This window comes from Echeneis naucrates, chromosome 24 (genome assembly GCF_900963305.1).
Source record: "Echeneis naucrates chromosome 24, fEcheNa1.1, whole genome shotgun sequence".
NCBI lineage: Eukaryota > Metazoa > Chordata > Actinopteri > Carangiformes > Echeneidae > Echeneis > Echeneis naucrates.
Genome location: NC_042534.1, coordinates 10,774,912 through 10,790,160, shown reverse-complemented (window position 1 = coordinate 10,790,160; position 15,249 = coordinate 10,774,912). Strand labels below are relative to the sequence as shown.

General features: G+C 40.8%; 1 protein-coding gene across 1 annotated transcript; it reads right to left on the bottom strand.

Moving 5' to 3' along the window:
• Positions 1-4,114: 4,114 nt before the first annotated feature.
• stum (stum, mechanosensory transduction mediator homolog) lies at positions 4,115-14,977 on the bottom strand. Its single transcript, XM_029496164.1, has 4 exons — positions 14,471-14,977; positions 7,348-7,530; positions 5,627-5,635; positions 4,115-4,429 (listed from the first exon to the last, which is right to left on the bottom strand). Exons 1-4 carry the CDS (start codon positions 14,679-14,681, stop codon positions 4,395-4,397), a joined length of 438 nt encoding a protein of 145 aa, XP_029352024.1. The 5' UTR covers positions 14,682-14,977; the 3' UTR covers positions 4,115-4,394.
• Between the last annotated feature and the right edge of the window lie 272 nt (positions 14,978-15,249).

Genomic DNA, 15,249 nt, shown 5'->3' with positions numbered 1-15,249 from the left:
CTGGGGAAACAAACACACTGAGAAAAGGCAATGCGTACATTTAGACATCTGGGCACATGAATCATGCCAGCACTCATGCCCAGGAAATCCAGTGGGACAGACACGTAGACACCCCCCCCAATGTTGAACTCACTTCCTGCTGTATCTCACCTCGGTGTCCAGCACATGGCGCTGTTGTGCTTTCACGCAGTCTATCTGGGGGTCATATTGAGTTTAGCCCCATCAACATCTCCATCATCATCCCATTAAAACAATAACCAAACCAGCTAGAAGCCAGGCAGATAATTACATGAAACACTTGATGGGCCATTTCTGCTTTATTGCACATTCTCTTCTAGGCAGAGCTGAGAGAAAAGATGATTACACAAACCAGCAATGATTATTAGAGGAATCTTTTTGGCTGACAAGGTAATGTACAAATTATTTATTAAGCATATTTTATACATGAATCAATTACAAGCTTGATTATTGTGATTCATTCCAGTCCAATGTCATCTGTTTGAATAAATGTTCTCAAAGCACACCAGACCTCCAGATCAAACACTGACTCCCCTCAGAGCACTCCAGGCATTTCAAAATATCTTGTGAATACTTGATCAGAATATAGGCTTGTTTTAACAGACTTTCAGCTTTCTGGAAAAGCTTTCGTAGTCCGTGTTGTCGCTGCATTACATCTCAGTGAGCAGAATGTGTTTTGACATTGCAAGATGCTGAGCTGAGATGGAAACAGTTCAACTGTGGTTGTGTTTACACTACAGTGGGGATGGCGGAAGCATTAGGAGGGATGTTGTGCACCTAGTTGTCTGGTCAGAAAGAGCAAACGGTGAGAAATCCTTATTTGGTGAGAGAGGATACTCAGGAAGTCTGGACTCCATCCTCGAAGAAAAACACAATTACAGCACCAACTTTGTCAGTTTTCTACAGTCTGACTTCCGTCTTAATTTTTCTTCATCACCGATAGCATCACTGTGCAGATGGTGAATGGGACATTTTTATTTATTTATTTTTTAATTACCATGGAAACAGATTTTGTACAATTTTAAGTGTGGAGTACTCTGAGCCTCTGAAGTAAATTAGATAAAGTTATTTCCTGTCTGCAAGAAACCTGAAATAGATTTTTGTTGTTTTGTTGTTTTTTTTTTAAGTTGTGTATTTCTCAAGATGAGCCCGCTTCATAATAAACTTCAGGTAGATTCACACTTCTAATAGTACTTCAGATGGTGCTCACTGAGACTGATGCCTCAAGTGAAAATGAACCAGCGCTTTTAAAGTGGGCAAAAAATATTTGGCCCTAAAGAAATTGGTTAAAATTAAAATTACATTTATTTGGCTATTATAAGGAAATGTGTTTTTAGAGGGTGAATTTTACCACTTCCTGTGGGCCCGTGATCGACTTTTTCACAATTGAAACATTTAATAGTGCTCTTCACGCTCGCCAATTTGTCTGTTTGGCAAATGAGTCTGAAGTACAACCAGGACCTAGCACAAACTGTGCAGCAAAAGGAGGCATTCACACTCCAGCTACCACAGAGACAGCAGTTTTCATGTCATGCTCAGCCATATTCAGGAGTCAGATGTGAACTGACATGTCACTTATTTACATGGAAATGAGTGTTCAATGATTGTGCACCAACTAGAATAGATGCTGCTCTCTGAATCTACAATATACTGCCTGAGAAACAGCATCTGCAGTGTTTTTCAGATCCTCCTGTCTGCTGTTTCCACTCTCCCATCCTGCAGTAGTGACTTAATTGGGGTCCTCGAGCAAGGCACTAAACCCGCTGCTGTACATCCCAGGCAAGACAGATCTGAAGGATGATTGTGCAACGTTGATATGAAATAGCTCAGCACGTCAAAAAAATAATTTTCTTTGTAAAAGTTGTTCATGACTGTACCTATTAGCTTATTTAGACTAATATGAAGGGATTCATTCATCAAAAAAACTCACAGATATTTTATTAGAACCAAAGGTTTTTAATTGCAGCCTTTAGTATCAGTCAAAGGGTCTAAAATAAAAATCATCTTTTATAGTGACACAGTGAAGCTACAATCCAAAGATAGTTCAATAAGTCTGTGTATGCCTGTGTCCGTTACTCTGTACAACACCTAAGATACACATGCAGAAGACTGTACATGGCAGTACGTTAATTCTACAGCCACAAAACAAACACAGTCGTCATAAAAAAAAGAAAGAAAGAAATATTATAATTTGTCAATATCCACCCTGAAACAGAGTCAACGTTCAGAGCTGAAAGATGGTTCTAACACATTCCAATCAGCACTTTCAGTGTGGCTTAAAAAAAAAAGTAATAAACTCCAGCACCACTGCTACAGAAAAACTTGAAGAACGTACTATCAGAGATAAGGACGTCATCATCTTTCGCACACATGACAACTGTCAAAACATATAAACTTGACTAGTGTCAACGGAAAGTACAGCACTATTGTGAAAAAGGCATTTGGCTAAGATAATGACCACAGAGGAAATAGAAAAAAGAAACTCAAAGAGATAAATCACCAGTCCATGAGCAAATAAAGATAAAAGAAAAGCCAATTAGGCAAAGAAAGACTTGATTTCTATGAAGTTACAAACAAAACTAAGATTTCACCATAAATAAATTCATCTTCACATTTATCTAAGTATGCTCAGTATGTAAGTATGTCCAATATAAAAGAATAATCTGCTTTTTGTTGGCGCTTAATGAGTTTTTTTCCTGCAATAACTAAGCTGAGGGGTCATTTCCTGGGAATTCACTCTGTCATTTGGCTTTGCTGATGTCCATCAGTGTTCTGGCTCATGTTAACACAAATCTCACTCTTTTCATTTAAAGCTCTTTGACTTTTGACGCTCTGGATACTCTTCACGGGAATAAGCCAATCCTGCAGTGCTTGAGAGAGCAAACGTGGCATCATGTGCAAAGCTTTGTTTGGCTCAACACTTCCAAGGCAGGTTTTTTTTTTCCATTTTATTAAATATTACAGTTTTATGAATTCAGACCATGATGGACTTGTCAATTTTCATTTATGACTAGAAAATCTCCCACATAATGAAATTTTACCCACACTGTAGAATTTCTTAACCACCATATTGCACATAATCAGCAATGCACACACCTACACACTTATGTACACATTTCAGCTTTCTGTTCTATACATGTGGAATACAACAGCGAGTTGCCTATGGGAGCTGTTGACTTAGAAGGCATCCCATCAATCAATGTAAATGAGTCATTTAAACACAGCACAAACCTTAATGACATTACAGTAACTGAATTGTAATTTCATGATGTGATCAACAGGGCCGTGACTGTAGTTCCCAAGAGAAACCAGCAATGAGAGAAAGTATGATGTAGGTACTAATAATGTGTAACATCAGGACTAAAAATTAAAATAAAAACAGTTTTAACAGTGAGATAATTCTGTGTTGTACCTACAGTACAACTCATGACAGGGTCTGTAATTCCTGCACCATTATGAAGTTATCATGTAAACTGTCTATACTGAATATAGAAAGTACCAGTTTGATAACATGGATAGATAGATGGCTGTTTTACATGTGAGCGCTGTTTTCCCCCACTGTTTTGAAGAATGAATTTGTTCAAGATGAAGAACTTAAAGTCCTTTAAATTGAAATATATTTTACCTTTTCATAGCAGCAAAATGGTGCCAATATCATGACAGCAACGCCCCAAAAACACACCGGAGGCTAATTCTCAAGTCAGCCTAATCTCAAACCGTAAACTGTGACAGTTAAACTCTCGGATAAACAGCGAACACTGAAACAACGGGCCAGCAGCTGCACCCAGCAGGCAGTTCAGGGGTAGTGGAAGCTGGTAGTCCAAAAAAAAAAAAAAAAAAGTATTTTAGGTCAATAACACGTGCATCATTTAGCTAAAAACCACAGAAACAATGTGACGGAAATCATTTGCTGAATTGATTGCTTAACATATTTCTTTTAACTTGATACACAAAGTACACAAGCTGCAAAATAGAGAAATGACTGGCAAATCATTGCCCTTTTAATCTTCCATCATCAGGCAAACTGTGTAACTGTCATGGATTTGTGATTTTATTGAAATTGATTTAAAAAAAAAAAAAAAACCTCTACCATTTATACACACATTTTGTATTTCTTGTGACTGTAGAGTTTAAGTCTCTCCAGCCTGTCTTGTCTCTTCTTATTTCTAATCTAAATGCTGGTTTGTGTTGACCAATCACCAACCAGCAACGAGATGTATTTGGTGTTTTGATTCACTTCGGCTAAAGCGTCTTCATCGGGTCTCTGCCTCTCTCTGTCTTCAGCTACGGGTCATCGAAAAAATTGGAGGTTATCGTCCGGCTTCAGAGACGTTAGTGTGGCCTTGATCCATCAGGGAACACCGGAGCGAGGCCTCTCAGACATCTTGGGGAATGCCTTGGTCTCTACAGCCTGAGGAGGAGGAAGGTGAGTGCACAGGAAGGGTACAAGAAAAATATGTTTGACAGTTGGAAACCATTATTAAGCTGCTATTGCCCAAGTTAAGAGGATTTTTAAAGTGCTATTTGCAGTTACAAAACACTTATTTTTAAACTTTAGACTATAATTGCCTGCCTCCATTTCATTTAATTGAGTAAAGTGAAAGCAGTGAGGTTGGCAACAACATCAGGACCTCGGCTGAGCCACTGAGGGCTGTATAGCTTTAAAAAGGATAGCCATTAGCTTAATTTGTCCAATGTCATAAATAGTAGACTAGGTTTGGTTTCATTTACAAACCCCATTAGTGACAAGACCCTTCATTTATTAATGAGGCACCATTTATAAGATCAGAAGCAGAAAGCCATCACAAAACACGCAGTATGTGCAGTGTGATCTGGAGGAGCAACAGACATTTGGCTCGGGCTCAAGTCAATGATGGGCATGTGCATGAAGAACCGAGCAATGAGGCAACAAAGGCAGGGAGGAGGAACAAGACTGCCAGCAAACAGCCATGTGCACTCTTCAATTTTCAAATTATTGCAAAAAAAAAAAAAAGTTTCCTTAAGAATTAACTTTTAGGTTGATACCAAAAAGTTTTATATTATGGATAAGATTTATCCTGTCGACAAGTTTGTCATTCGGTTTTCGACCATATCACATGCTCCTCATCATGTGGGCCAACGTGGCTAAAAGGCTTTGCAATGCGAGCTCTGGAAAAGGCTTGTAAGCACCTTCTGAGTAGTTTTTTTTTTTTTTTTCCCCAGCTATTTCAAAGGCCAAGAATGCGCTTTAATTTTACATTGTGTCAAACAGAGCTCCATGACACTTCAGCTATCAGCAGTAATGAATGACCTTGTGATGCATCTCAAAGCTTGCAAACTATTAAGTGGACCTCTCTTTTCAAAATCAAGAATGGACTTTGCTGGCTGAACTCATGAGGTTTGGGTCGCCTTTGTCTGGATACCAAACATACTTTGCAATGAAGAAAGGTCGTGAGAAAGTTCTAAATAAACGTTATTTCTAAGCATGGGAAATTTGCTTTGGCAAACTTCATATCTGTGTTAATTTTAGTCAAGCCGACTTTTCATTCTGTCACTCCACTACTTTTTTTTTTTTTTTACTCACTGGGAATCTGCTGATAATGAGGTAAGGAAAAAAAAAAACACCTACCATCAGAAACTTTTGTCCATGAGGAAAGGGAGCAGAGGGAGGAGAGAAGAACGAGACAGTTAGTTAGAATTCAAACACTTTGCGTATTTGACACAAAACAGGCAAAACAATGCACTCAAGGAACTTTCAAGGAAAAAAAAAAACCTGGTCCGACTTTGTTTGATTCATGTGTATTATGTACACAAGTATAGTAACACAATCCATGCTTAGTGGATCGATAAACAGAAAGATATGGAGACAGGAACAGAGGGAGACGGAGCGAGGAGTAAAGAACTGAAGAAGATAGAGAGGCAGAGAGGGAGACCGGGAAGGGAGGGGGGGCAGAGAGTGGGAGGAATAATGTGAGACAGAAAGAGAGGGAGCAATGATATGGTGAGATCAAATAGGAACAATCATTAGATAGTAAGGCAGGAGGAAGGCGAACAGTGGGAGGAAGATAATACCATGATCATTAGATAGATGGAGAGGCAGGAAAGGAGGGGAATTTGTAGAGATGGAAGTATAGATATAAACAAAACACCAGTGCAACAGGCTCGTTATGAACAGAAAGGGAAACTGGAAAAAAAATGATAAATACGCCCCATTGTTAGTGCTTCAGTAGCTCAGCGAGAGCCCAAAGCTCATCAGCTCTGTGTTGTGGTGATGAACAGCTGAAGAGTTATTGATCTCAGTGAGAAAGAGCACGCATGACTTAGTGACAGTTTGTTTTTCAGAGATAACATGAACATGATTTGCATATCCAATATTAATATTTGATACACTGCAGGCACCGGCAGGAGTACAGGTTTTAACAGCAACAGGCCAGAGGCCTGAAACACATTAGTGAACAAAAACACACCAGGGGGGCTGCTTGCTCCCACACAAGAACTGTAGCGCACTCACACACACACGTACATATAAATGCAGACTTTTGCAGGCATGTACACATTTGGATGCTCACACAGGAAGCAATTACCTCACATACATATCCTCATACAGTGCATGCAGATAGACACAGGCATGGCAGTAAGGGAACAGCAACCGTGTTCTCAATGCCTGAGTAGGAGACGGGGTTCTTTGCTTCTTCTTCTTCTCTTTCATTAGATGTTCTCTTTCTTTCATCTAATTGCTCCACAGTGTGAACACAAGACCTTAATAATAAGCATGGTAATATTCCCTATGAAATGAAAACAATAAATGTCTGGAGCTTTTCCCAGAAGGCCAGAGCACCTGAGCCGCTGGCTCAAACGACACAAGCATCAAATGGACCTACTCACTTGCTGCCGGTATTCTTTTATGACTTTTATTTCTGTCTACAATCTCTTATGACGGCCAAACAGACTGTGAGGGGAAATGTATTGTAACGGTGACTAGATAGTTAGAAATAATGAGAGAGTAATAATATATCAAGCTTTTGTTGAGACGGACAATATTTGTCAGCAGCATCAGTACACTGGTGGTTTTGTCTTTTATTTCATATGTAAAATGTCACCAGATGTATCCTCACATCATTAATAAAATACCCTCTAAGCTGAAATCACACGTGTAGCCACGTGTAGCCACAAATGGGCAAAGACAATTCATGAATCTGTTTCTAATATTTTCATGGCAGAAATATTTGAAGCAGACACCCAAAAATTGACTTTTTCCCCCTACAAACTGCAAATGCAACTCTCTACACGGTAGGCGTGAGACTGGCAAAAGAGAAGGAAACGTTAAAACTCAGGTCGACAGCTACTGACTTGCAAGGATGACCATGTCCATTCCCCAGAAGATGCTCATGATCCATCCAACCATGATGACGGCCGTCAGTATCTGGATCAGAGCTGCTGCCACGTTTAGCCAAAACACACAGCACACACCGCGCTCGGAGATCAGCTCGCTGCGAGCTCCACACAGCACTGTGAACGCTGAGATGAAGGTGCCTGTGGGACAAACGCACAGAGACAAGTAGTTATACAAGACAAAAGCTACACAGTTCAACGAAAAACAACTCACAACCTCCCAACAATAAGTCACTTTTTTTTTTTGGACTCCGTGATGTGTTTAACACAGTATGATAAAAGACTTTGAGGGAGTTTCCACTCTGCTTAGTTTACAGTGACATATATCTGACGGCAGACTCCTTGGAAAATATTCACCAAAGATATGAGGTGTTTCCAACCCAAAAAAAAATGTTCTCATGCTAACATGATCAAAATGAAGACTGATGTGTGATCAGTGAGAGGATGAGATTAGGTTCCTCCTCTCAGCCCCATGTACTGTGTCTGTGTCATCATAATCCACGTAGGAGACGATTTTTTCAAGATGCTTTACAAGAAAAATGCGGCTAAGTTCGAAAGCTTGGTGTCAGTAATCACAAGCTTAGGGTCACAAAATTTGATTAGTAGTTGTGGTAATTTCTTCCACAAGTGGTCCAACCAGACCGGATGTGCATTGTGGGTCATTTAGGTAGTATCATGTACAGTACTGGAGACAGTTGCAGACTGAAACTGCTCAATACAGCGTCATCTAACACTGGCCAGTAAGTGAGTCAGTGTTTCAGAGGCCGCTGTGGGTGAGTAACTGGCTGCGGCTGCAACGGATCTATGTCTTGGAAAAGAAGGCAGAAAGAACCTTGTCACATTGTCACATTGTCACAACCTGCAGTTTTGTGACTGTTCTTTTTTCACTTGTAATTTTTATTTTGTACATTGGAGCTTCCTCAATGTCCCGTTCCCACCACAAAGCACAGAAACAAGAGCGGCCAACCAAAAATAGAGGGTGGTTTTTTATAAAAAAAAAAAAAAACAACAACTACATGACAGGTATAATTATGCAAAATGCATGCATTCATTTCCACGTAGAAATGAGCGTCACCGATCTGCACCCACCTCACTTCAAACGTTTTTTATGTTACTGCCGGAATGATTATCTTATTTGCTGCAGCTTTTCTCCCTCAAGTCAGTTCCTGAGAATGATTCACAATCTAGTATTTATTGCCATCTGCATTCGGTCTTTCAGTGATTACAAACAGAGCTTCCTGAATTGCTGCAGAGGTGTGAAACACTGAATGATGTTTGGGCACAATGTTTCTTCAAACGACGATTATGTCGTAACAAACAGGCGTCCAATATTAAATATCCACCTATTATTTCACAACTCTCAATTTTTTTGAAACTTTTTTAGACAGTCCTGCTGACTTTTCTGCGTTTTCATGTTGCTGTTCATAATGTGTCTGTTTTTTTTTGTTTTTTTTTTTAGCATGAGGTGATTGATTCATTCAGTCTAGTAAATGCTTTCATCGCATTACCAAACCGTCAATTATTCAGAGACTCATTTGATGTCCAGACTGTTTCTTTGCGGGGAGTATGTACCTTTTCATATGCTGTGAATGCTGTGACTGCTGAGAAAGCCACACAAAAAGTGCATGGTGGGCGTAATGTGCATGGTGGCCTTGTCCCCTCTCCTTCTGCTCAGCTTCATTTCTTGTCACACTGGAGGAATTCAAATATCAGTGCACAAGAGCACAAGAGCAGCTGGCTGTTTCAAGTTTCTCTGGAGTGAGGAAAGGCCACAGTCGACTCATGCAGAAGTTAGCATCTCATGCCTTCCTAACGAGTCACTTCACAGTCTTTGGAATTAGCTGTGAATTAGTGGGAAAACAAAACTCAGCCCCCTGCTTCACTGACTCTTTCTATACATACAGCCATACCAGAGATAGTCGGCGTGTGCCATAATCTCTGACGAATCCGAATGAACACCGTAATATTTACTTTCACATTGCCAACACTGGCCTTATCTGGAATGGTTTCCAGAAAGCACAATCCCAGAATAGTAAGCAGCCCCAGAAAAGAAAAAAATAAATACATTCAATGTATACATGTGGAGAAAGATGAATGTACTTCTCCTCCCCAGCTCATTTCAAAGTGTCTTGCAGAAAGAGCAGCATGAGCCTCCGCCCAGAGCCGATATGGTCTGATCAGACAGGGAAATTTACAGGTCACGGAGCTCACACCCACCAGCAGATGCTTTGGCTGCCTGTGGAGTTGCCCACCTCCAGGCATGAGCCATGACTGACAGCAAGATGGTGGAGTCCTGTCACATCACTCCCATATGAGTCTTTGGCACGTAAAACAGGATCCACATGATACAGTCTGGTAGCACTTTCTCTGTGGCTTCCAGTTTCTGTAGTCTCTGCCACGTAACAGTTAGGTGGCAGCAAATCAGTTCAGTAAATAAGTTATTTACTTAATTTATTAATCTGCTAAATATTTTCATGATTATTGGATCATTTGTTGAATGAAATGGTAAAAGCAGCACAGAAACAAGCTGTGATATTATTGATTGTGTGTTAGCTGAGATAACTGTGTTGGCAGCTGTTGAAGTTGTGTTTCTGACGAATGCCAGTTAGCAGTCTAAATCTACGTATGAGCACTTCTTATCCCATTAGCAGATAGACCTTTCTTAGCTGGCAACAGGTGCTCACTGCTGCCAAAAGGAAGAGAGGGGAGAGTAAACCAGTGCTACAGTAACAGTGAGTTAACAGACAAACTGAGGGAAACTGCGGCAGTGTGTGACACACCTCTGTGGTGTCATCACTTTGTTCCATTATTCTTTTTAATGTTTTAATTAGAGCTATTTTAATTTACGATTTATTTGCTATTATTGCCCTCAAAAAGACATCTACTCCTTTCTCCATGTACGGAAAGCTCTTGAATCCTCTGGATGCTGCATGTGGGAGAGTGCGAGTGCGTTTGCATGTCAGTGTGTGTGTGTGTGTGTGTGTGTGTGTGTGTGTGTGTGTGTGTGTGTATCTATGTGTCTGTTTCTGGATGTTACCCAGACTAATGACTATAATTACACAGAAAGCTCTACAGAGCACCCACTGACAGTGTGGGAGGTTAATGATGGAGTGTGTGAGTGTGAAAGACAGAAAGAGAAAGAGAGAAAATGGCAAAATGGTAGAAGAGAAAAAACAGACGGATGAAGAGAGAGAAAGGGCACAATTTAGGGGGATCTGTGCTAAAGGGCAGTGTTACTGGAAACAATATCACATACACAGAGGATTTCTAAGAAATCCAAAACCAGTGCTGAAAGGAATTGCTCATCGCTCTCATTAGTTACTCTCATATTCTGTTAACGGAAAATTTCTCAACTCGCTAGCTGAGCTGGCTCCGGCCTCTGAGGACTCACGACTGCCAAGAAAATTATTTACCCGAACAGGTTCTTGAGACTTCCAGCTTTATTGGAGCTCACTCATACTTGCGGGCCGGAACCAGTGTTTGCATTCTTCAGAAAAAAAGCAAACTTTCCATAAAGGTTGGAAACACAGTCTGTCGCTGGCAATGCTGCAGAGTTAAAGACATCAAACCATCCTGGCATCGTGCTCAGCAGCAGCACCTCCATAAACAATGTGGTGTTAATGCGCCCCTTACAAGTCTCCCCGATGTTAAGTGTGGATACGTTTCCAGTTTCAGTTGTTCATGTGAGGACCAGGTCAGTGTACAACACAAACCCTAAAACACACAATGAGCCGAATCAAAATCAACACACCCGACCTTCAATACAGAACTAATCCACAATCAGATTTAAACATTAAGCTGAGGAGGACCAACACGAAACACACACAGCAAGATGCCATGACCCAGTAAACTGATGCGGGTCCTCAAATATCTTTGCCATTAATCACACGCGTGGACGCACACACACGCAGACCCTGACCCCCTACCCCACCACACACACACACACACACGTCCTACGCACTCACACTGAGGGCTAAATCATACAGTATATTCAGCTTAGCGCTCAGTGTGAAAGCCTCTACCTTTCCAGTCCTCTTATGGCAAAGATCACAACACATCTACTGGCTGTAGTTTCCTTCTCCATAAGTATGCGTAATTATTTAAAAGCTGACAGCTCATTAATCAGTCCACACTGCACCAACTAACCTCCTCTGTGGTACTCACCAAGAGAATTTAACTCTCTTCTCATTACACTGAAGTGACAAGCCGAGGCTCTGGCAAAATAACCTCAGGAAGGCTATTTGTGCAGTTAAAAGAAGTGCGCCCATCGGAAGCAGGCTGTCAGTTTGAATTCTCCAGCTTCATAGAAACCTCTGAGTGTAGACGTGTTTTTTTTTTTTTTTTCTCACGCTTAAAGCTGCTTGAGTTTCACCACTGTCACTACTCAAAAAATGTTTTCTTTCACTCATAATCACAATCTTCTCCCAACCAGGCTAAATCACCTAAATAATTCAACATCTGAGGCATGTTCTTATTCACTGTCTTTCTGAGATTTAGATGAGATGATTGATGCCACAGTAAGTCTAAGTATGGGAGTAAGGGTGGGCTGTATGTGGCAGTAAGAGTGTTAGCAGGGAAACAATGAGCATGGCTCCATCCAGGGTTATAAAATATGCATACTGGCAACTATTTGTTAACAAACAGCAGTCCATGCATTGCTGCTGCCTTGATGACCAAGATATCAATCTCATCCAAATCCAAATCTCTTTCCAAAATCTTGAAGTATTGTTTGAAAAAAATACAAAGCAATTTTTTTCCGAAGTCCAATTTTTCTTTCAGGACTTGTCGGCGTGTACAGATGGAGAAGGAGACAAATGTTCAGTAATTTGAAGCATTACTGAGTTATATTGTCACCTGGTGAGAAAATGTCCACTGTGACGCTACAGACATAAAACACTACCAAGTCTTTGATTATTTCTCACTGTGGGTCTCCTTTTTGTGTATGTTAATTCATACACCTGTGTGTCTGCATATCTGCAGGATATGTTGTTCTGCTTTGGCTAGAGCCACCGTATCCAGCACGCATTGTGTTCGTTTCAATGTCGTCATGGCAACTGATAGCAGCTATTGAATGAAATGTCAAGGCATCCAAGCAAACCTACACACACGCGCATACACACACACACACACACACACAGCTAAACACAATTATTCTATTCACACATATTAGGGACAATTTTCAATACGGTCGAACATTTCAGTCAAAAAAGGAAGAGACTAATTCTTCTCATCTCTGCGCTTGCTGATCCTGTTTTATTGGGTCGCTTTTTGTCACAGCTTGAAAGCTTGAAAATGTGACAATGCAAAAAAAAAAATAAATAAATGGGGGTGGATGTTTGTATGTAAAGGTGAGAGAAAAATATTAGTGAATCACAAAAAAGATCTGAATCTGGAAAACCTTTTGTAGGGAAAGAAAACAGACAGCACAAAGAGGAAGTGAGAACGGGTGGATGCAGAGAGACCCTCAAACACACACACATTATGCTGACCCCCTGGAGAGTTAAGATCAACAGATCTGAGCCAAAGGGCAGAGAGCACATGTATGTTATTTGGTGACGGACTCAGCTCTGAGTGATCGCTATGGACGTGTCAATCTCGCAGTTTCTTCAGATAAAAACGTCTGAGTTTGTTGATTTTCTTTGTTGGTACAGTGCAATCGTCACTTCATAGACTCCAACATGTTCTGCTGTTGCTGAGATCAACTCCACATGATGCTATCATTTTCTTTCCTGGTGCTTTCCATCTGAGACACTGAACTTATCAAACTGAGAATTGCCAGCCGAAGCATCTGCTTCTGTGTCGGTGTGTTAGCATGCATTATAGCATGCAAGTGTGTGTGTCTTTAACTAACAAATGTTACATAATCTGTGACTTAACATCCAGCCAAAAAATGAGTAGTAATATAGTAATCGATGTGATTTGAATCTGAGTATCTGAACAAACAAGACAACCTCGGATAGAAACACAACGTCTCTCACAGATGTGACAACCAGAGTTTGTATCAGAGCATATAATAATTTAACATCTAGGTGACTACTGACATTTAAACATTGTGTATCTGATTTATTGTATATTGTGCGACCTTGGCCATTAAATCTAGAGCTATTGCAGGCTGGGTGCCTCCTAAGATCACCCTGAGCATTTGCAGACTGGATCATCTTGTGTGATCCTGTAGGAGAAAGCACAGAGGACATCAGTTGTGAGAGCTTTTTTTTTTTTTTTTTTTGCTCCAGCTCACTGTTACCTGAGAATTGACTGAATTGGTTGAATCTGAACAGGCAGAGCGTGCGTGGTAGTATTTTAAAGGCGAAATATGCAAGAGCTCCAAGCTGCCAAGTTTCCAGCATTACATACAACATCGCCACCCATAATGATGACGAAAATGTTGAGACACCCCCCACAGTAATGATGTGCCCACCTGCTGTGACAATGCTGCTGCCTGAAATAATGGCCTGTGATGATTTTTATATCCTGACTGATGGCGTTTCTGCCTGCTGTGATGGCATCAGTGTGCATTCACACCTGTCAGGCTGAGGTGGGGTATTTACACGCCAACCCTCCGACTTCAGCACTACCGCCCCTTTTACTCACACGTCTGCAGGCGTGCAGGAAAATACACAGATTTATACATGCAGGCTGAAGGAGAGTGTCCCCTCCAGTTAATGTCAGTGCTTTTCACACAGATGAGCAAACATACGTCTTCTTAGTCTGTGGATTTTTTTTTCCCCTAACTAATTTTAGCCTCTCTTTACTGTGAGACTTTTATGGTCAACCTTCAGTCCCCGCTCTGTATGCATACATATTTTTTTTTACTTCATGTTGTGTTGTTGTTGTTCGTGTGGTCTGCCTGCTTGCATCAACACACTCCCCCGTTCCAATAAGGGTCTTCCAGTTTCACAACCACTAAGGATCTCGTTTCACTGTTTCTAGCTCAGCATGTTCACTTTCTTTTTGCAGATGCTTGTTCTGGGTTTCAGATATTTCTTTTTCTTTCTCTCGTTTAGATAAATAGACTGATGTGGATGACTTAATGGGTTTTTTTACACATGAAAAGAAGAAGAAAGGCTAATTTTAGACTTACCAAGCCCGGGTATGAAGGTGTTCAGAAACAGACAGATGACAGCCAGAGGGAAAGGCATCGTGGGTATCGCAGCACGCAGAGGTCCCTTCTTCTCCCTGACCTCCACCACCACTCCTCCCCCAGCCGTAGGGGCCCCAGCCATGGTTTTGGCCCCAAGACTGTCTCCTGTCTTAACACAACCCTGCTCTGCTTCTCCTTCTTTATGTGCCATTCCTCTTTTTTAATCAGGAAGAAGTAAAGGTAGCTGGTGAAAAACAAAAAAAGGGTTGCTTTCCTCCCAGCCCTGTCTCCCTCTGGATTTAGCAACAGTAATGTTGATTAAGGAGCAGGAAAAAATAGTCAGTGGTAATTGATCGCATCCCCAGAGAATGAATCAGGATAGTCACTCAAACCTCACCTCCTATGTCACATTCACTAACACTTTAATTATAAATGACAGCATTAACAAGTTCTCTAAAAGCAGCGTCAATCTGATTAGTTACACCATTTCCATAAGCCAAATTTAAATGCCTTCAGATTTACAGATTTGAAATGTCAGTGTACCCTGGAGAGCTGTTATCTGTAGTCCTCTGGAAAAGTCACCTCATATTTGTAACAGCTAATGTCCCAGAAAGAAATAGTCTGAAGCAAAGTGAGACTTTTTTTTTTTTTTCTTCCTTCAAGACAGTTGACTTTTTCACATTTCACTCTCTTCAAGTGACATTTCACATTTCACAGGCTCATCAGAAGGGTCTGTCAACTGGTTCCACGTCCAACACGTTCTCCAGGGATCAATCAAT

Bases quoted from the DNA above. Each gene is read 5' to 3' on its own strand.
- stum (XM_029496164.1), bottom strand. From the start codon at position 14,681: ATGGCACATAAAGAAGGAGAAGCAGAGCAGGGTTGTGTTAAGACAGGA. The intron at 7,531-14,470 runs GTAAGTCTAAAA...TTTGTCCCACAG, and splicing joins CACCTTCATACCCGGGCTTG to GCACCTTCATCTCAGCGTTC.